The 22,758-nt window shown below is 40.1% G+C and overlaps 2 protein-coding genes across 5 annotated transcripts in view; both read left to right on the top strand.

Moving 5' to 3' along the window:
• LOC102191962 (adenylate cyclase 9) overlaps positions 1 to 14,810 on the top strand; it is a 45,961-nt gene extending 31,151 nt beyond the window's left edge. The window contains exons 4-12 of one of the 2 annotated variants that reach the window (XM_005743657.1): positions 557 to 664; positions 868 to 1,106; positions 1,534 to 1,636; positions 2,717 to 2,925; positions 3,876 to 4,035; positions 7,230 to 7,381; positions 9,412 to 9,441; positions 11,548 to 11,815; positions 12,122 to 14,810. In XM_005743657.1, coding sequence (XP_005743714.1) covers positions 557 to 664; positions 868 to 1,106; positions 1,534 to 1,636; positions 2,717 to 2,925; positions 3,876 to 4,035; positions 7,230 to 7,381; positions 9,412 to 9,441; positions 11,548 to 11,815; positions 12,122 to 13,159 — 2,307 coding nt within the window. In that variant the 3' untranslated portion in view covers positions 13,160 to 14,810. The remainder of the gene's footprint in view (positions 1 to 556; positions 665 to 867; positions 1,107 to 1,533; positions 1,637 to 2,716; positions 2,926 to 3,875; positions 4,036 to 7,229; positions 7,382 to 9,411; positions 9,442 to 11,547; positions 11,816 to 12,121) is intronic. The other variant, XM_005743658.1, reaches the window with a different exon arrangement.
• Positions 14,811 to 17,827: 3,017 nt separating this feature from the next.
• crebbpa (CREB binding lysine acetyltransferase a) overlaps positions 17,828 to 22,758 on the top strand; it is a 43,093-nt gene continuing 38,162 nt past the window's right edge. For 2 of the 3 annotated variants that reach the window (XM_005743655.1, XM_005743654.1), the window contains exon 1: positions 17,828 to 18,728. In XM_005743655.1, the coding sequence (XP_005743712.1) occupies positions 18,641 to 18,728 (88 nt within the window). In that variant the 5' untranslated portion in view covers positions 17,828 to 18,640. Of the gene's footprint in view, positions 18,729 to 18,867; positions 18,921 to 22,758 lie in introns of those variants that run through there. The other variant, XM_005743656.1, reaches the window with a different exon arrangement.

Raw genomic sequence — 22,758 nt, 5'->3', positions numbered from 1 at the left:
GACTTCTAAATGGCCACCATGGTTACCACCCATCTTGAGGAGTTTCCCCCTCACATATACTAATGTGCCACAAACAGGACTTTAATATCACCAACCATTCCCATGTTATTACGATGTATCCATATAAATGGCCCACCCCGTACTTTTGGTGCATTATTGAACCAGTGAGTGATGAAGGGAAGCTCATTTTGAACAGGGGCGATTGTGGCTCAAGAGTTGGGAGTTCGCCTTGTAATCGGAAGGTTGCTGGTTCGAGCCCCGGCTTGGACAGTCTCGGTCGGACTAGTAAAGCGCTATACAAATACAGGCCATTTACCATTGTGTGACTCACACAGAGTTATTTTGTCTCACATTCATTGCTAAGTCTTAATTATTAGGGGGATTTATTATAAAACTGAAAAACTCCAGCTCATCATTTCACTTTTACTTAAACTTAAAACATACCAGTGCGCACAGCTCCATCATATATAATCTGATGCTGTTGTTGCACAAGCCGCTTCTGTATGATATGTTTAATTTGTCAAAATCTCCCCCTGCTGTCTTTTTCTCTCTCCAGCCTCCCTGTGTGTTTCATAACACGGTCCTGTCTTCAGTGGCAGAGCAGGGTGATGATGTGGCTGTGCTGAATGGCTGCCAGGAAGAGCACAAGACTAGCAGTGCCAAGGTACAACACGCACACACGAGCAACGACAGCATCGGTGCACTTGTCAAGCACTCGATTAAGCATTTGTCTCTAAAGCTACTTGACAGTCATGCCCCGTGCTTATCGCTTTTTGTGTCCTTTCTTCTTTTTCACCTCCGTCGTTTCTCCTCTGACTCTGGTCCCTCTGTCTTTGTCATCGCCTTTATCTCATCTACTCATCACAGTTTATCCCAGGTCACAGCCCCAAGGCAGTCAACGGCCTGCTGAGTCCACCGCTGGAGGAACCAGTGCGGGCCAGTCAGAGTTCTCTATGTGACACGGGAACTGGCACCAGTCTCGGCATGGCCGGGGGCACGGGGGCAGCAGGTACAGGCATGGATCACTCTGCCTTGATACAGTTGCGTGCCAAGAACTACAGACAGAAGAGCGATGCCCATTTCGTGGATGTTATAGGGGAGGACAGGTGAGCAAAGTGGTTAAAGGTGGAATTTATGATCTGATAAGGGTGACTAATTATGCACCCTTATCACTTTGGCATTGAATATGATGCCATGTTTTCATAATTTTCTAAAGGTTTATTAAAAATAAACCTTTGTACTGAGGGCTCGCCTCGCCAGATCACAGAGATAAATGCATAAACTCCACACACAGAGTTCTCAGGATGCTCTTAAAGATGAAATGCAAACATCGTATGATTACTTGAGGACTCAAGGGTTTAATGCTAATGTCGGAGCTGTTGTTTCAGACTTACAGTTTGTTTTTTTTTTTCCTGAATCACTGGATGAGTTGTTAAAGTTGTTGCATTTTTTTCGCACAATAAAATAATAAGTGAACCATTTGACTTTTTCTGACCTTTTGTCGTATTTTTTTTTCCTTACTCTGATCTCCAGTCTAATGAAGGATTACTTTTTCAAACCACCCATCAATAAGATCAGCCTTAACTTTCTAAAGAGCCCTCTGGAAAAAGCCTATCGGAGCAGCTACAAGGAAGAGGTACACACAAGTACACAAACACATTTTTCTACTCAACTGTTTGATGATCCTACCAGCGATTGTGATTTTAACACTCTTCGCTGATTAACTTGAGGCTTAACTAAAAATAGCACCCAGCAGAAGAGAGGGCTTCCTACGTGGATAAGAAAAAAAGAACCACCCAAAAACCTGAACTGTTAAAAAGCAGAAGGCAATAAGGAGACGAATGACAAACAGTAGTGTCCTAATGCATCTTTTGAATCTGAGGCAGAGCGTTTGATTCTCTCTGTGTCACTGCGTGCTTGTCTCTTTGACCGATGGGGTGGAGTTGTTGTAAGTTTTTCCTTGTACCCCTCTTGTTTCCGAAATTTTATACCACATGCTCTCTCACACAGGCACACACACACAGGACCAGTTCCAGTTGGCCTGCATTGACCTCAAAGTCTTGTAGCCACCTGGTGTTAAACCAGTGTTACTACAAAAAAACAAAAACCCCACAACACTAGGATCACTTCACGCAAAATGTCTACAGTATGTGATCATAAGAGTTTGCACATGACTATGACTTTTGGGTTTAGCTGTGAAAATATATTCAGTATGTAAACATTTATATAATATTTATTATTTGCTAAAGCAGCACAAGTTTTAGTTTGTGCATTCGTGTCTAGAAAGAATTGTTAAACGATTGGAAGAATTCAGGGGATTTTTGCATTTGTAAAAAAGCTTCTATTTGTCGCTTTTACTGTCGTTTTGCACCCCCCCTTTAAGGATGAAAATAGGATTTAGTTGGGGTTTTTTTAACACCCACTGAAGAAGTGTGATTAATTTAAAAATAATCTGGCAGTTTACAGAAGGCAGTAACCTTTTTTTAAGTTAAATCAGATTAGGAAACCACGTAAAAGCAACACAGATCTGGATACGACTGCTAAAAAAAGGTAAAATAAATATTTTGGAGGTTTCATTGTGTCTGTACTTTGTTTTGCATTTAGATTTACACATTTTAGACCTGATTGTAAAACATCCATACATTTATGTGTGCATTGCAAGGTGTGGGTGTAGTTTCTGTAAAAATGAGCAATTGCAATTACTCTTCCCATTTAGGTCAGAAACATGGTTCCGGTGCAGACGTTTGCAAGCACTACCTTCAGCTCCTTATTGGATGTCCTCCTCAGCTGTTTTGTCTTCCTGGCCCTCACCCTGGCCTGCTTTCTTCCACCTCTCATGAGCTCATCCACTCTGGCTACCGCTGCCCTGGCCTTGGCTCCCCTGGCTGGTCTGTTTGAGCTGGCCTCCTTGGTGCTCTCCATACGGTGAGGATGTTTAGGCAGCTGATGCAGATGGAGAGTGTTTGTGGGTGTTAGTGAGTGTGCACACATGTTGTATATCAAAAATGTTTTGACCGATATGCCAATAAAAACATTTGTATAACATATTTTATAACGTAACACATTCATTGTCTCAACATTTGACCTTTTTACGAAACAATGACAAGGCCTCAGTGTTTTCCCCAGATTTTATTTTTCCTGGCGGGATAGCGAAATCGCTCAAGTGTTATTTATACCGTTGCTCTCGGTGCGGTTCCAGCTGGGCGTAAGAATACGCAATTGTTTGTTTTCAAGTCGAGTGCTGTCACAGTCGAATAAAAATCTGTATCTCTTGGGCTTCAGTGCCACGGAACTGAAACTACTGATAGACCAACATGCAGGACTGTGACTTTCCACTGAGACTAGCATGAATTGTTTTACACTGTTTTATGTTTTATTTGGCTTCCACACCACGGATAAATTTCCCCAGTCAATTACTGGCTTAGAAACCGGCACAATGACAAACTCATACCAGGCTAAAAGAGAAAAAAAACAAACTTATCCTTGGATTTTCCAATACTCTGAGTAGTGCTCGGGATGTGTTTTCTTGTGGTACTTACTTTAATGACTGTGCATGGAGAGTATTTAAAGATTAATTAATTTTCACTTATTGTCTTGCCTAAATGGGCAATAAATCTTCATCTTCTTGCTGTGACTTGGACAGTGTTATTGTTTTAATAATGTGTCATAATTAAGGGTAATGAGAATCTGCTGCAGTTTTTTCCCAGACTGAGCAAGGATTGAGGAAGTTAGAGGAGAAGAGGCGGCGTGTTTTTCTCTACTTTATTTTCTGTCTAACGTTGATATTTTTCAGTTATGGGTTAAAGTTTTTGTTCATTCTGATTTTCATTAAGACAATAAATGATTCCCTTCTCTTCTCCACTCCTCTCGTGCAGCATGGCCTTCTACTTGGAGGAGGTGATGAGCTGTACTCACTCCCTCCTCCTGGTAGTTTCTGGCTGGGTCTCTCGTCACGTGATCGGCGCCGTGTTGGTCTCTCTCCCTGCCATCTCTGTCTTGTCCCACCTCACTTCAGGCGTCCAGCCGGAACCTCAGGTAAACACTAAAATTAAACTGTTGAACAAAACTTCTTAAACATCCCAAATATCTTTTGGTTCACAGCCTCAAAATATTTCACACATTTCTCATCTGAAAGTATCTCAAGGAGAAGTTTAAAGTAAAAATGTAACCCTACTAAACTTGCACCGTCATAGTTGCTGCTTCTTGGTATCATTCAGAGAGATTGCAGTTGACGCTGCTGCCAGGACTACTACTAAAGATGCCATGCTGGGACTAATAGTACTTGTATTGCTGCTGATTTAACTGCAACTACTGTGCCTCTGTTGTCCCTGCTTTTGGAAGTATCCTTTGTAGCTGTAATGGTTTACTCTGACTGTTATCTCTAAGCTGATTTGAAACTCATCATGGTCTAAAACAGCTCATTAGCTGGTGTTAACCCGTTATAGGACCACTAGAATGAACACGCATGGATTTTGGCACCAGAAATGTCGACTTTTCTTCTTTGAGTCCTGCATGTGTGAAGATTGAGTTGCGCTTGTTTTGCGGTGTTTTAAGTCAAGTGCATTTCCAGCTCTGTATACGTACGAGTCTCGTCTTTCATGTTGGAGCCAACGGCTGCTTGCAAGATGTGCATTGGTTTCATATCTTGTTTTTCCAACACCTGATGTCTTTATCCATTTCTCTCCCACCCTGCTCACTCTCTCGCCTCAGCTCTCGCCATCGCTTCAGGGCTCGCAGATCAAAGCGACAGTCTCAGGGAGAGTTGCTAATTAGACATGCAGTTTTCTGGACTTTAATGCCTTTGAAGATGTTAAGGCCCAATAACAGTGCTGAGTGAGGGTTGTGGGGTGGAAGGGCATGACAGGGAGAGGGGAGGACATGTGTAGTGATGAGCTGGGAAAAGATCTTATCTTGTCAATGTAATCGTTAACAGCGTGAAAATGTCCCCAAATTCATTTTGCTGTCTGCATGTTTTTGCATGAAAAGAGCTCTGCGTGTTTCTAAGAGCCTAAATCACTATGTTTTAGACTTTTACAAATCACATTATATTTCATTTATGTTGCTTTTGAAATTCAGGCTTAGACCACTAAGACATTTCCGCAAAACTATGACAAAACAGCTCACTTTATTGGGTCAAGGATCCCTTTACAAAGCTAAACCTTATGAACAAAAGTACTGGGCCACACCTCCTAATCACTGGCTTCAGCTATTTCAGGCCCATTACCACAGGTGTAGAAAATCAAGCCCCTGGCCATGTAACCTGCTTTGGCAAACATTTGTGAAAGACTGTGCTGCTGTGAAAAGCTCCCTGAATTCAAGCGTGGCACTGTAATAGCATGCTGCTGTTGCAACAAGTCAGTTTGTGAAATTTCTGTCCTCTTAGACATTATATGATGAACTTTAAGTGGTATTATTATTGTGAAGTGGAAGTGTTTAGGAACCACAGCAACTCAGTCATGAAGTGGCAGACCATGTAAAGTTGAAGAGCAGGGTTGCTGAGTGCTGCAGACTTATCAACATCAGCACAAAAACTGTGTGCCGGGAGTTTCACTGCATGCGTTTCCATGGCTGTTCAGCTACATGCAGGCTTTACAGCACCAAGTGGCATAAAGAAAGCCACCACTGGACTCCTGAGCAGTGGAAACATGTTCTGTAGGGTGACAAATCATGCTTCTCTATCTGGCACTCTGTCTGACGAGTGAGTCTGGAACGTTCCAGCGAAGGGGACTCTTAATATGCCTCAGCTTACCAACACATTTTGGACTGTGCTTAGGTTTTCTCTTCCAGCATGACTCTGCTTTAGTGTAGATGGCCCAACACTTGCTCACGTGGTGGATTTCAATTTGAGATTGAACACACTACAGTTTGTTCAGTGCTAAATCTTCAACATTGGTGAAAAACTCATTTTGACAGCATTGTTTTGAAATCCATCCAGTTATTTTCATGCTATATATAGAAGTAATCCCTTCAAGCCAAAGTGCAGGTTTCAGACTGCACTAAACACTGTTGTAGACAGTTTTTACCCCTCAATCTTAAAAGGTTGATGGGGTATTGTTAGTGTTGGTACCCAAGTTTGTGAATATGACAACTCAAGATTGAGGTGATGTAGGATTTTTAAATTCATCCCTTAGGTGCACCTACTAAAAATCTCAAACAAGTTTGAGTCAACTTTTCTCAAAATCGCCTGGGATTTTCAAATTAAGGTGCATCCAGCAGGAAGCATTTTTTAAATTTTATTTTAAAAATTTTCCTGCTCTTGGCTCAGAAGAAGTCAGTGACAGGATATTCCTAATAATGCCACCTTAGGCTGGGAATGCAGCAGCACCACAGCTCCACCCGCCTGCTGTTCTAATCGTTTGCAATGACCAGCCAATGGGAAGAAAGCTAGTTTAAAGGAAGAGGTGCAAAAAAAATCTTGCTTCACAATGTGCATGAAGTGAGGTGTCGCACCACAGCCCAGGTTAAGATGAATAAGGATCATTTTAAAATCAGAATCATGCAAAGATACTATAGAAAGGTCCAAGAACAAAATACGGAGAAAATTGGAAATGAGCAAAATAGAATCCCTTTGATTGTCGTAAAGGTCTATTTGTGACAATAAACAAATAAAATGATTCATTAATTTAAAAAAATGTTCCATGAAATTATAGAGCTAGTCCTGAAAACTGAAAGTGTGTGTGTGCACTTATTCCCTGAATTGCTCTTGACATTTTAGGATATAATATTGCAGTTTTGCTGACACAATCCAGGGAAATACCAAGGAAATGGCAACAAGAACTGTAGAGAAAAACGTTTGCCGTGGGGGAAATGGGAAGCTAATTAATTCAATTTTATTTATGTAGCAATAATTCACAAGGGTAATCATCTTAAGGCACTTTCATGTTGCAGTTATCTGAACTGAACTGTAGTACTTTGATCCAAAAACCTTCAAGCTTTTATCATATTTTATTCAATAAGCCTATGGATTGTCTTTGGGCTACAACATGCTGGCTTTGGCTCTGGTGGTGAAAGATGTAGTATGATGCACTTGTGTTACACAACATAACCACTAAGTGCTTAAACAGAAAACCTGGATTTTACAGCTGAGGAGTAGCCAGTATTACATCATTACATCACTACGTGCTTAGTAGGTGTTTTTATAGCACACGCTTCAGTTGAATGTGCAAGAATTCTTTGTTGCTGTTGTATTTGCTAAGACATTCGAATAACTAGCTTTTGTTTTTCCTCAGGTGACCGCGTTCCTGTGCTGTGCCACCATCCTGGCCATCATCCAGTTTTGTAACTTCTGTCAGCTGAGTTTCTGGATGCGCTCAATCCTGGCCACTGCTACAGGGGTTGCTTTGCTGCTGCTGCTTTTGTGCAGTCCTCTGGCTGGGGAAAGGTGAGACGCTAACTGCACATACACACAAACACTAAGTGCAGGGTACTCTGCGGGATGCTATCATGAATCCCTATAAAAGACTTAAGTAGTCAAGGGTAGAGTAGGGTAGAGCACTGATTTCTAGCCAGTCCTTATTGTAAAACAAATTTGCACCTTTTGTGTTTAGTCTGTAGATCTCTGCATATATTCACTACATATAATCCTCAATGTACAATGTACTGACTAAAATGGCACAGTGTAAGTGGAGGTATTCCACATTTTCTCTCCAGAAACAGCAGTTCAGATCGGTGAGAGTCAGCGGGAGAATAATCAATGTGTTTTGATAGAAAAGGGAGAAGTCTTCTGTTAGAAACCGATGGAGACTTTTGCGGAGGGGAGAGCGGAGAACTCGGGTGACGTGTAGGAGTCATCCAGAGGTTATTCAAGCATTATTCAGCTTTATTTCAAACACGGCACCTGTGTATAACAGCTGACCTGCAGGATGTAGAGAAGAGCATAAAAGGTTATTTGCAATCCACCCTTAATGAAGTTACTGCAGCTGTGCCTCATCTGTAAATGCACACATTGCTCTTGCTTTTTTCTGCATGCTTCCAATCCGAGTCGCATTAATAGCTGCACATTTCATTATATTATGTGATTGATCTGATGGAGAGGAGGGGAAAAAAGCAAAATACATGAGGGAGTTTGTGACATTGTGGGCATCTGTGTATGCAGAGAGACACCGCAGAGGCTTTTGTGCTCCATTATGAACTGATCTCAGTGTACAGGATTAAAAATCTATGGCGCAAACTGCTCTGCTCGCTGTAAAAACGTAACTTTGCTGCCTTTAAAACATCCATAGCATGCATGCATTTTGTATTTGCAGTGAGATGACTTCTTCTCAGTTTCAATAAAATGCCACTATTACAGAGGACCAGAAAGATGTGGGACTCAGATCTAAACATTCAGGACAAACGCTCAGTAAAGAGCTAGAGGAGCGAGCCAAAGTTTTACATGGCGCTTCCATGCCAACCATTCTCTCGTGCCAATTATCACTCCGATAATATCTCCCCCTGGCATTCCAAATTAACACTTTGAGCTGTAACTATCACCTCCACACCAGGCACAAAAGAAGGCAGGCTTTTTCCTTTCTTTTTTTTTTTTTTTAGCACTTTATTGCAGTTAATTGCCTCCTGCTGACCTTTTTAAATAGCATTTGTATTGTTAATTTTAAATGCACTCACCTGCAAAATTTGCATTTTGGGAAAAAATACATTTCTAAAAAAAACCAAACCATCATGTAACCAATAGAACTACAAAAATTATTGCAATTATTGCTTTTTAGTCTCAAAATTAACACTGAACTTCTTTAGTACATAATAATAATTCCTTTTTTTAATGCTAAAGAAAGAGGTTTGCATTGGTGCACTGAGTCTGCCCTGTTTGTTTGTGGCTCAGATTTCAATTGGTAGTTTTTAAGCAATGTACCTGTAGCAGATTCTGCAACAGAAATAAGAATATCTACATCATATGCAGGAATTCAAATGGCACTCAAGATCCAGTGAAGCAGTTCATCAGGAAAAATGTCTTTCCTCAGAATAATTTATAATTCATTTGTTTTGTGAGCTCAAGTACATTTGCTTTCTTTCTGGAAAGGCTGTGATCAGCTGACCTGTGATGATGCTATAGAGTTTGGGATTTTTAACCACCCATCTACTATTTTGAAAATAAGTTAGCATATCGCTAGTTCGCCAAATAATGATGGGGTGATGTTACTTTTTGATTTCTTGAGTATCTTCCTGGCATCAGCTAGAAGGAACCCCATACTATAGCAAATGAAACATGATCCTGCTTGATATTGTGGTGCATTAAGCCACCTATCGTATTTAATTACTCTGTAATTGAAGATATCGAAACACCATTTTGGCTTGTTCTGCCCACTTTAACCCCTGATTATATGCTGTCATGCATGCGTGTTGTTTTTGTTTGTGTGCATGTGTGTGACTGCTCCTGACTGGTCTTCTGACTGACACCACTCTTGTGTCTTTCAGCTCGAGTAATAACAGCTTACCAGTTCAAGGGTGAGTGTCTCCGTGGAAACAGAGGGGTTTGATTGATGACTGACATTTGAAGGGTTAACAGGAGCGACTGCTTTTTTTTTTTCTCTACTCATAACTACAGCTCTCTCTAGCTTTAACCTATGCTCACACGGTCATGCTTTTTTATTCTCCTATCCATCTCTCTCTCTTCCTCTGTTTTCCTCTTTGTGTGCTGCAGTAATAATGCCTGCAAATGCCAATAGTGGTGGAAATGACTCATGCAGCTCATGCTGGCTTAAATCTTGTATGAGGGCTACAACTAAGCCTTAATCAAGGCCGCAGTAGAAAAAAATGAAAGTAGAGAACTGTTTCTTTGTATTCTTTGGTCTTTGTTGGCACCTGTTTATATTACAGTTGGATATGTAAACTTCAACATTGCATTTTTTATTTTAGTTTTATCAGGGGAATTACAAAAACAAGCTGAAACAGAGAAATTCTCCGTAATTTTTTTTCTCCCCATCAGTGATGGATAAGTGTGGGCCACAGCCTTTTACTGTGGTTACACTGAATGCCTAAAGTATGCATTTTACTTCTATTATAATCAATGGAAGTGGCTACACCAGACATGAAAGTATGTGGCACGGAGATCATCTTCTTCTTTTTTTTTTTATCTTTGCGTGAGATGCATGCAGTTATTGTATACAGACACGGGTCATAAAGCGTTGGTATGTTTTTTGCAAGAAAAACTTCAGCATCCACCTTTGCCAGTAGCCCAGCAGCTGGTGGTTACTTAGCAACTTAACATTAAAAAAATCTGGGGATAGAAACACCTCTAGACCGTTGTTAGGTCAGCTATTTTGAAGTTTTATGCAAATTCACTTTAATTTACATTTTCATCAGGACATAAAACTGCATGTATAGAATCACCAGTCAAATCTGAGTTAAAAAGACGAAAAAAAATGTTAAAAAACGTATATGACTTTGCCCAAAAATAAGGTTTTAAAAAGCATTTTCCCCAGGATATTATAGTTAATAGTTATGCACTTACTGGCCACTTTATTGGGTATACTTTGATAGTACTAGCTTGGATAAAGAGATGGGCACAGTCAGCAAAAATAATCAGGTAGGCTGTGGCATTTAAACAGTGCTAAACTTGTACCGTGTGAAGAAGAGCTCCCCACACCATTACACCAACAACAGATTGAACAATCTGAATGTTGCAGCAGAAATTGAGACTCATAGGAAGGCAAAGCTGAAAACAAAGCACCTCTTGTTTTGCCTGTTACTCACATAGCCCTATGCAAAACAATCTCTGCAGGTGTGGTTACTTAGAACAAATACTGTGCTGCACACCTGCTTTACAAACTGTTCCCATGCGTTATGCATTCAATGTATTCACAGAGTTTGTGTAAGATATGACACAGATCACACACAAGAAATTTTTTCCCTCATTCTTTCGTCTTGATAAAATAACTGAATTTCAATTGTACATCAGAACATCTCGACATCATCAGTTCCACATGTTCTGCATTGAGGTGATGATGATAAATAACCCCTCAAATAATATTACATTGAGGATAACTTTTCTTATTCTAGTGCTAATTACAGTTTTTAGCTAAAGTGCATTATCAGATAAAATTTACCAGGCATAACTCCTTGAATTTTCTTATCTGTCACATAAATCCATAAAGTGATTGGATGAAAATCACTTTCAATCAGCCTTCATCTTCTTTAACTCAAGTCTAGTTTCTAAATCTTCCAGAATGAATTAAACTGCAGATAAACAGTGGTTGGGAAGTTATAACTGGCTGCTCTGCAATAAATCAGAATTTTAGTGCAAGTCCAAAATTATACTCTTGCTCTTTGGCAACGTTTGGACTCTTAGATTCTTAAATCAAATTTGATTAAGGCTAAACCAAAATTTCCCAGCATTACTGCACGTTATCTGGATTAAGCACATGCAACTTAAAAACTGGGCTAAGAACTGCAAGATATATGTTAAAACTTTATTAAGATGCTATGTCGTAGATTCTCCAAGAAATGGCTGCAGAAATTGCCTTACCATCTTTTGTCTTTCAATTCTCATCTGATCATTTCTCCCATATGTCCCTCATTCTTTTCTGATTCTCCCATCATTTTCTTCCACAGACCAAACACCTCAACATTGATTGACGGCAGTTCAGAAAATGGTCCTAAGATGTTTTCTGACCTTTTGATCTCAGAGGCCATCCTGGCCTTCTTCTTGCTTCTTCTCCTGGTGTGGTTCCTCAACCGCGAGTTTGAGATCAGCTACCGTCTCCATTACCATGGCAACGTCGAGGCTGACAAGCACCGCACCAAGATCCAGATGATGCGAGATCAGGCTGAGTGGTTACTCGGCAACATCATCCCCATCCATGTCGCTGACCAGCTCAAGGTTTTGTTGCCATTTAAATGAACTATTAAACTTGAACTTAATCCTCTAAATACTGATCAATAAATAAACATTTTCTTGTTTTTTATTCTTTGTAATCAACCATTATTAAGCAAATCCTGGCTAAATACAGCAGTAGTAGTTTTATCAGTTAATGAGCAAAAAATGGCAGTTGTGTTCATTTACAATGAAATCTAAATTCACCCTGAATCTCATGTATACACACGTTCAAACTATTGACTACAGTTGAAGATAGTTCTCTCTTGTGAGTTCATTATAACGTGAGCCTCTTCTCTCCATATATTTCAGGTGACCCAGAGCTACTCCAAGAACCACGACAGTGTGGGTGTGATCTTTGCCAGTATTGTGAACTTCAGTGAGTTTTATGAAGAGAGCTACGAAGGTGGAAAAGAGTGCTACCGTGTCCTGAATGAGCTGATTGGAGACTTTGACGAACTCCTTCGCAAACCTGAATTCTCAAGCGTGGAAAAAATCAAGACAATCGGGGCCACCTACATGGCTGCGTCGGGACTGAACGTCGAGCAGATGGCTGAGAATGAATCGGATTCTCCGCATGCTCACCTCATGGCCCTTTTCAACTTTGCCCTTGAGATGATGGGAGTCCTGGATGATTTCAACAAGAACATGCTAGGCTTCGGGTTCAAGCTCCGCATTGGATTTAACCATGGTCCCCTGACGGCAGGGGTCATCGGCACCACAAAGCTGCTCTATGACATCTGGGGAGACACAGTAAACATTGCCAGTCGCATGGACTCCACCGGCGTGGAGTGTCGGGTGCAAGTGAGCGAGGAAAGCCATGCTGTGCTCAGTGCCATGGGTTTAGAGTTTGACTATAGAGGTACTGTGAATGTTAAGGGCAAAGGTCAAATGAGGACTTTCCTTTACCCAAAAAGTGGGGAAAGTATATACCAGGATCAAGCGGAGCAGGCTGTCAGAATTGGACCCTCGTCCGTGGTATTACCTGCCAGAGAGACTTCAGCTGCCCAGCCTGTGGCTGCCCCTTCCACCTCTTCCACTCCTCCCTCCTCCTCTCTTTCCACACTCTCTACTCAACCCCAATATGCTGTAAGGCCTCCAGAAGTAGGCACTGAGCCTGTCTCAGTTAAGCCCACAGAAGTGAGGGAGGAAGGATATAGGGACGCTGGACAGCCCCCTGCCACAGACGTTCACACCCCTCCTCATTCTGAACTAGGCCCAGAGCCCAGTTGTACACAAGGCCCCTCCCAGGTGCAGCCAGCTCCTCTCGCGCTTCAAGAAGAGGAGGATGAAGATGAGGAAGCGAATGAGCTAACTAAACTCAATGAGGAGTTTTATGCTCGCCTCTGATCCCTTCTGTCTCCTCCCGCTGTCTTCTATTCCTCTTACTGCCCCCAGCTGCTGCCTCCCCAGGACTGATTACCGATGTTGGCGGGATGTCTTTTCCTTTAAGCAAGTGTCTTTGGCATGGAAGACAGACTGGTCACGTCAAAAACAAAACCAGTGGATCCAGTGGCTATAAGATTGTACTTGATGTCTTTCCTGAGTCCTGGGGCGGGTTTTACCTGTGTTGAGCACAGCAGTTTATGATGGCGAACAAGCTGAAAAGGGAAAGAGGGATCTGTTGATGTTGTTGTTGTTGATGCTTTTGTCATTAAGTGCCTTCAGGATTAGAACAGTGAACAAAAATATGAATACTGAACAAGTTTTAACAATGTTAGACTACAGAATATGCTGTGGTTTCTTTTTTTCATGCTTTTATTTTGAATGCAAGTATTTCTTACAGAAATCATTATTGTCGTGCCATATCAACTGTTTTAACTTGATCAAAGTCCCGACCTTACTTAAGGGAAAATTATTTTCGATTTTATATAAGTGCCAATGCAGAATGACAGGCGGAGCAGGAAACTTTGGGAAGAATGAGGGAATCACATGAAGCAGTGTTAATTTATGTATTGTGCTTTGACATCAGGGCTTAATACAGTATTCATTTGTGCCAGAGTCTCACTTTCAAGGGACATGCAGGCTGCAGAGATTTTAGTTTGTGTAGCAGCTCAATGCACATTTTAAGCACAGGTCTTGCACAGTGTTTTTCTTTTTTTCGACCACTTGTATTCAGTAGTTATTACCAATAAATAGCTTTTAAGAAACTTTAAACAGAGCTGAGAGAATCAAAAGGACAATAATCAGATAAGGGACTATAGATCTGGAAGAAAGGTGGTTTGAAAAAGTGAGACCATCACAAATGCAGGAAGGCACTTTAGATATAGTGGGATCTGTCTTTCAGGTATTAAACGCTCACCTCTCGCACACATGTCCAATTTTACAGGTAGTGTAAAATTGTCTCGATGCGAGCTAGCTGATATTTCAGCTTTTTCTTTGATCAGAACCACTCCTGCTTGGAAGACCAAATATCTGTCTGGTGATATTTTGTATTTTTGTTTTGACCAAATGAAAAGAGTGAAGAGGAAGTCAGCAGCGTGTTGGCCTGTCTCTGAATACAGCCACTCTCCCATTTGCTCCTGCTGGAATCCTGATAAATAGCCAAAATACAAGAATCACTCATTCAAACTACCATAAATTGATTACTCCCATTTACCGTACTAACATCCACACCAACAACACAGATTTCACTCATTATTAATTATAAGAGAGTCCTAATAATGCTGGGAGGTAGTATGATACTTGCAAGTATTGGCAGTATTGGCAGCTTTAATGTTGTTTTCATTGGAGTCAATAAGTCAAATGCAGAATATCACCATTCCTGTCTTCTGATGAGGTGAGCGCTTGACACTCGAAGGATTTCAGGTGAAGTATAACTTTAAATGGGACTGTGAGGGACAGTCACTGCGTAGTTCTTGGTCAGTGATGGGGTGGTCCACAGGCTGTTGGCGTGGGTTTAAATTTAGAGATGAGTGACAGTTTCCACAGTACTGTGTGTAAAACCTCAGACTCAAATCTTGTGACTTTTCTTTAATTTCCGTTGCCTTCATTGCTAAAAGAAAAAATATATATAAACAATGGTCAGCCCATCCGTGCAAATTACCCAACAGATCATTGTCGTCTGCCTTTATCTTTGTGATTTGCTGTTGAAAGATTGGGACGTATTACCTTGATCCTGTCAGTCTTTTCACCAATCGGGGCCTCTACTGAATCAATAAAATTGTGCCACTTTAATTGAGTGATTATAGGTGCAGTGCAGCCTAATCTAGCTGATTGTTTGTGGTGCCTGAAAGTATGACTGTATTTTTTTCTTTTTTTTTTAGTTTTTGGTTTCCAGAAAGTTTTTTTTCTTTCATTTTTTTTTTTTTTACCAAGCTGTCATTACGCAGAGGATAGATTGTGATTGTATATTTGAGAAAATTAATGGTCATTGTGTGCAGGTTTTGTTTCTTTTTTGATAAATTCCAGATACTTTTTTGTGCTTCTTTCCAGTTCTTTCCTCCTGACACAGACCAGCCATCTGGAAAAGTGTGGTGGTGCTCCCATTAAATCGCTTGCTCGTTTTTCTCTTTCCTCACTTCGTGCTTTGTCTTTTCTCCTGAAAGTACGTGTTTCTCTCTTATATTTCCTAAGTGTGTGAGAAATATAAGGTTTTACGTCAACTCAATCATATAAAAAAGATCGAAATGGGGACAGTTTGCTATTGCCTTATCCATAGATTATTCATTTTCAGCTTTCACCACCACATGTTTAAAAAAATTAGTCAACAGTTGGGTTAGATGGACTTTCTCTGTTCACATGCAAAAATGCCAAAATGACAAGAAGGATGAGTTATGTAGCTGTCGGGACCTGTAGCAAAACATGTTTATTTACCTCTTTCACTAAGCTCTCTGGACGTACACAGCCTGTGCCTTTTGAATGTGGACTATGTTTAATCATAGCATCAACTTTCATAATCGTTGCAGCATTAGTACCCTGAAAATCCAAAGAGGTTTCTCCAGAAGCCGTCACTGCAGACGCTGAAATAGTTAAACGAGTCCTGCTTTTGTTGCCCAGAATCATTACTTTTTGAAAGATTTACACTACTTGTACATTTTCTCCACTTGCTCTTGTTTGCCAAATCTAATGAAGCATAGCACACAATGTAACACAAATAAAGGAGAATATCGAGTATCAGCTGTGAAGGAAAGTTCACCGTCTTGTTGCCTTGCGTTGTTAGATGATCTATGGGATTTTCAGGCCATGTGCCTGCAGCCCTACCATGCACAGCAGTGACACTAACTCGCCATAGATCTGAGGTGGCGTAGGAAGAACTCCACAGGTTTGTGGGTACACATCCTCTCCAGTAGCACTAATCTGTACACACACATATGAATAAAATATTACACGCTGCTGACTTATGTGATCTGGGGTGCAGTAGGGGGAGATGTGTGTGAGTGAGACTTGTTTGCATGTGAGTAGTTTCCTTCTTTGCTAGTCTCCCTATTTTTTGTTTGATTCTGTACTATACTGTCATCCTATTTCATTTCAATGTCATTCTACATATATGTTAATTATTATGCATATATTTCCAGTATTCAGGAAATTCAAATCACTAAGTTTTGCTCATTACCTGAATACTGTCCTTCTTTGACAGTGTATTTATAAATGATTTGTTTCAGTTTTGGCAGAAGCTAGTTCTCCCGTTTTAAAAAAGGATAAGTTCATGGCATTCAGTCATCTCTTTTTTTTTCTTTTCCTTTTGGAGAAGTGTGATTCTGCTTTATGAAAGAAATAAGGGAAATACATAAAGGCATAGAGTGTCAGCACTTAAGCATCACATTGTCACTCATTTTAAATTATGTCAGCTGCACGTCTTTTCATTATAATTTGCAAGTAAATTCTACCCGTATGTGTTCTAAGTTACACTGGGACAGATTTTAAACAGTGTTGTTTGATTTGAAATGTATTTGTTTTATGTTCATGAATGAGATGTATAATGTACGTTTTGTGCACATTACCCATGTATCATTTATCAACACGTGATAGTAATCTGTACACATTTGCACAAAGCACTCAGTGTTTGTACATATGCAGTTATTTTGTCACATATGATTTTTTTTTTTATACATGTGCATGTGTCAGATTCTGTCCAAAAACAATGAATAAGAGACACGTATTATCAGATTGATTTTTGTGTGTGTGTTTGCTTATGTGTGAGTTATATGACTTTATTCCTCTTTTTTTCAGTATGAGAGAAATAAATCTCCAAGTGGAAAGCTTGGACTGTCTAGCATACTGTAACGTGTAAAGTCACGTAGAGTTGAATTTCTGTGCATATAATGAGTGATGACAGACTGTACTGTCATTTAGTTTTGTATTATTAAAACTAAATAAGAGGTGAGGGAAGCAATTTAGAGATTCTCAAAAAGGCAACATGCAAATTAGCCAGGTTTTAGGGAGGATTAGGCCTAACCTAAAAGGTCTCAAAATTGGAGACAGGGTTGTGATCTTCATCAGCAGCCAGCTGATGACTGAAGTTGGGGCGCAGTTTATATTAACCAAGTGCATTTTAACTGCAAGAAGGTATGTTTTAATAATTTGTTGCAAACTGTTAACAAATTTAAAAGAAGGTTAGTAAAACACGATTTCAAAAATGACAAATAAAAGTGGCTAGAAACTGACAACTTTTAAGTATTTTTTTTTATTGTAGACGGGAAAACTCCTATATGATGCAGAGATTCATATTTTTCCAGTTAATAAAGGAAATTCAGATCCTTGAAATGTACATTTTATATCTAATTTCTTTTTTCCAGAAAAAATTACGTGAGTTTGTAAAAATAAGGTAAAATATTTAAGTTAACATCTTAAAAAAGATATTTTTTATTCATTAATGTATATATTTTGCCCCGAGTTTACAAAAAAAAGATGGGATCAAATGGGTTGTAAAGTGCATGTGTGAATCACTGGTTGTGCTGTAGCGCCCCCAGCGGTCAGTGGTGACGGTGTTTTCACGTAGGGCGTGAATGCGCGGCCCCTCCCCCTCTACAGCCGATCTGGAAAAGAAAAAAAAAACTTTTTTGTACCGAAGGAATCAACAGCCGCCATCTTGTCGTGGCTCGGAATTAGGATTTCGGTCCAACACTGGGTTTTACGTAGAAATCGAGCATCCTTCCCGTGATATGACAGCGGCCTTCTGCCGAAAACGAAATCGTAATATCGCTTCGGAGACATTTTGTGCGAAAAAACGGGAATTGGATTGGTGGTCGTCGGGCAGAAAAGCTCCGTATATCTGATTTCCCCTTCAGAGTGCGGTGATTCAGCCCCTGTCGCCGTTCGGGAGCAGTATTGTTTACCGTGGGCAAGCGGTGAGCAGATCGTGACTTTCGAAGAGATTTGCAAAAATACGGCATTTTTATGCAATTGTGCATTTTTGTGGAGCTTCGCGCGATTTTTGCATGAAGAAATTTGACGTCACGCAAAATGGGTACTTTGAACATCTAGAAATTACGACTTTTCTCCCGGAATGCAGCAATCCACCTGATTTAACTGGATCGTCAGTGTGAGGCTCGATTTTTACATGGGGAATATTTTATTTTGGGGTATTTAACGATAATAATGTGGGTGTTGGGTGTTGGATTATCATGGGGTGAATGGCGGTGGCGAAGCGGGGCGCTATTGCATCTCTTTTAAAAGACACTGACTCTCACGGCGAGGAGTAGCTAAACGCTAACAGTTACTTTAGCTGGTAGCAGGCAATTAGCTAGCTATTAGCCAGTTAGCCAACGTTAGCAGGCTGTCAGCTTGCTAACGTGCTAACCGGGAAGGTTTTTGGTGATTGAACAACTTTCTACTAATAAGCTAATCAGAATCATCAACTTAAGCGACCGGCCAGGCAAGATTTCAACTATGGCTGAAAACCTGCTGGACGCCGGACCTCCACTCTCTAAGCGGCCGAAGCTGAATTCACCTGCACTGTCAACGTCTGATGGACAAGGTAAAGGCCTCGACACTGTCGGCACACACAAACCCAAATGTAATGAACATTTGCACTGAAACTTCTCTTTTACTACTTGGCATTAAATCAACCAATGCCCGTGTAGCAACGTTACACGTTATCCAGTCGGTTGGTTGTTCTTTCGGTAGCAGTTAATGTGGTTTTACCGCAGTGTTGTGGTTTCATTCTGAGGTGAGCATTTACTGCACCTACCCTTAATACGCTAATGCCAGTCTTTTGGTACACTCTCCTTAACTTCTGCAGCAAACCTTAACACAATACGATCAGCAGAATAACTAACTTGAGCGTCTAAAATGGTCATGGCTACAATAACTGTAACTTTTGTTATCTTCAGAGGTGTTGCATTAGCTTTGCATTGGTCTACTGTAACGCTTTCGTTAGTAAAGAGAATTTGATGGGTCATAGTTGAAAAATCAAAAGACTAAAATAATAATCATTTCTCGAATCAGGTGCAAAGTGGTATCTTTTGTGGTAGCCTGATACTGCATTAACAGCAGGTACACATGGCGTGATAGACTCACAGAGGTAACCTAGGCCCTAATTAGCTTAAATAATATTGTCTTCAAAATCACAAATCACATACGACTTAATGCCAATGTTTGTACACCTGTAAATTCTAAGTCTGACAATGTTTGCATCCATTTCCATTTATTTCAGGTACGATTTTATGTGTGTGTAATCACCAGTCAGAGAAAACGGTAAATGTTAACATTTAGTAGTGCCCACTTGGTTCAGCTTGTGGCTATAAAACGAAGTGTTAATAGGCAAAAAAACAACAACCCAAAAACCTAATCTCAATGGCCACTCCATCTATCCCTGAGCAAGCCTACATAGCCACACTCAGTCTCGATGGTGCTATTTTCCTTTAACTCACTGAATTCTTGCAGAGAGTGCAGATAGGGGTTATAACGTCACACATCTCAGCAGACGTGTGCACTGCTGAAAATAAACGTGTAGAAATGCAAGATAGAAATCTGTATGTGTGCTCTGAGTATTGGAATCTGAGTGATTAGGAAATGTCTGTCATATTTCTTGTAATTGGAAAGCAAAGATTGGGGATGCAAGTTCCCACTTGGCCCTTAAAAAGTTCATTTGTATTTTAAAACAAGACTAGTGCTTATTTTAAATCAACTTTTTGACTTGTTCTTCCAAACTTTATAGCTGAAATTATAAAGTCATCTGGAGACTTAAAAAAATCCCTAGAGTAACATGTCTTTTTTCTTTCGCCTGGTAGATTGTCCCTGCTTGTTTTTGTTGAGGTGGTTTGTGAGCCCTCAGTGAAAACCTGAGTTATTGCAGCACTCTTAACTCATCTGCTGTACTGTGTGGCAAAAGTGGAGTAGCTGAACTGCATTTCTGCAGCGCTCGCTGTTTCTGTGATGGGAAAATGCTGCTCCTGGTATGAAGATACAAAAATGAGTTGATTTCATATTTTCACCATAATTGGAAAGTAATGTATGCTTTACCTGCAGAAGCACCCCCAATTAGAGTTAAGCTACGGCTCAGCAATTAACCAAGTATAATTTCAATTCCAGTTTTTGTATTTCAGTGAAAACAAAGTGTTAGGGATAAAACTAATTTTGACTGCAAAGCTCTCTCTCTTATCTTTCTCCTGTGTGCTGTACATCAAGCACAGACCTTTCATTTATAGTGCATATTTTTGCTGTTTGGTTCACTTCACGCCACAGTGACATTTTAGCTGGAGTCCAGCGTTAACCAGATCTCTCTAGAGTAGTTAAAAATCTCATTGTTTCCATTGGTGAACTTGTTGAATGATCATTAGCAGTTACTTTTGTCACTGTATCACTCAAGGTCCTTCATCTGGTCTGTTTTCTGTGCAACAATTGCACTTCCAAACATCCCCTGGGGATTTTCCACAAATTTACAGGCTTTACAGTCAAAAATACCCATTAGTCTGGACCTAAAATGTATTATCAGACTCCCATGTGTCCTTTCTGCTCCCTTTACCCACTGTTTTGATTTTATTTATTTTTTTAAATTTTAAACATATGAAAGGCTTCTGTGAAAATACACTGCATCCAAAATCTTTTTGATGTGGGTAGAAACTCTGGCTTACTGTATTAATCAAAGTCATCTTTATTATGATTTTTGCTGTAATCGAGGCACATTAGGTTCCGATGTAAAAAGTCCTATTTGTTTAGCTGGTGTCTTGTATGTTTGCTTTTTAACCAAGAACTGAAACTTTAGAGCCCAGAAAAGAAACATTAAACTAATGTGTTTTTCAACTGTATCGTTTACAGCGTGTGGCACATTAACGTCTTGAAAACAAAAGAAAGCTGTTTTTAGTGTAGATGCTATTAAGGGTAGCTGTTGGCCCTCTGTTAGTGAAGTGCTGCTGTTAAGCCTTGAGCGGAGCATTTTTGTTTTGACCACCTTTAGCGTTTTCGAGACCAGACTTGACTTGCAAGGAGCAAGTTTAACTGTCAATCTATGTGATTGATAAGTTGCTAACTAATGGGCATGTCCTGGATAATCCTTCTTTCTGACTCTTAGAGTGACCATAATTTACACAATGAAGTGACTGAGCCCTTAAAATGATCACTAATGTATGTTCACTGGGAAAGAAAGCCATGGGATTTCCTTTTTCTCTGGACGTCTTTTGCAAGTTTGGGGTGTCCCTGCTAACCATTAAAAAGAATCAAGGCACTTTTGTGTTGGCTTTACTCTCACGGTTGCTCTTTTTTCCGGCTGTGGATTAGGGAAACGAGACCTAGGACAGCAATGTTTAAAGTTGGGACATGTGTGACTACAGATGTTGAAATGTGGTTACTACTGCTAGTTGGCTCCAGAAATATTAGCTGGGTTAAATGCCGTCTAGCCATTGAGTAGTGCTGCACATTTCTGCTGCTAACACAAGTAACAATAATCACAGTAGTTTAGAACCATATACAGTGCAGAATAGGTTCAATATAACGATATATATCAGATGACAATATGAAAACGCCTATCATTTCATATTACGCTATCGTTTGTTTCGTGGTGTTGCAAAATAAACTGTTTTCGGCAATATTTTTTTCATCGTTTTGATGGTCACTGTAGAAATTCTTAAAGTTCTCTCTTTTTTTCTTCTATTTAATATAACCACACTACGGACGGACAAGCGACTGTTTTTATGCATTGCCGTTAGCAACAACGACGGTAAAACCATCGCGTGTCTCCACCGTCCGCTTGTTTATTTTCCACAAACCTTTCACAATAAAGCTGAAGATCCTGTTGAGATTTTTCAAAATAAACTGAATCACGTGATCACGTGAATACGTGATACGTGAATCACGTATGCAGAGTGTTTACGGACGAGAAGCTAAAAAGAGCCGTCAGGTGCTTAAAAAAAATAAACCTTAGAACAGGCTTTTCCCCGCAGCACACTGTGTAATAAATACTCCCAAAGAAAATTGCGGCTGGTTCAACTTCATGCACTTCATGCAAGTCGAGTTGCCCGAAATTCACAGAATTTACAGAAAATGTAAAATTTTTGTGATATGTATCGTTGTTGGGATGATAAATGTTTTATATCGACATATGAGATTTTGGTCATATCGCACAGCCCTAGTGCAAAAGATATTTTAAATTTCCTATGATAGGGATTTGTTCAAAGCGGAAATACTCATTGAGCAACAAAAGTATGTTTACTTTTGATTCTACATTTGTTTACACTGTCATTAAAGGCATTACATATATAAACTGCCAGAAAAGGTGTATGGCTTACTAAATTTGTGGTATTTATTATTTGCTGACTTTAAGCCCAGCCTCACAGTCTGCATGTAGCCAGAAAAAATAGTTTTCCTGTGTCTGTCATTTGCACATGTGCCTCATTGTGTTTGATTTTGTCAAGTCTTCAAGAAGACCTTTCAGGAACAATGGCAGTCACAACATCAGTGATTATAAATTACAAGAGCTATCACACATGACAGAGCCACCACATGTCTGTAATCCATCAATAAACCTGCCACACCCCCTCTTTATACTTTTTGCCAGTTGCAGTTGGGAC

The sequence above is a fragment of the Pundamilia nyererei genome, unplaced genomic scaffold (assembly GCF_000239375.1).
Source record: "Pundamilia nyererei isolate P.nyererei 1_Seehausen unplaced genomic scaffold, PunNye1.0 scaffold00134, whole genome shotgun sequence".
Taxonomy (NCBI): domain Eukaryota; kingdom Metazoa; phylum Chordata; class Actinopteri; order Cichliformes; family Cichlidae; genus Pundamilia; species Pundamilia nyererei.
The sequence above is the reverse complement of the archived record's forward strand: the minus strand, read 5'-3'. Positions and strand labels throughout refer to the sequence as shown.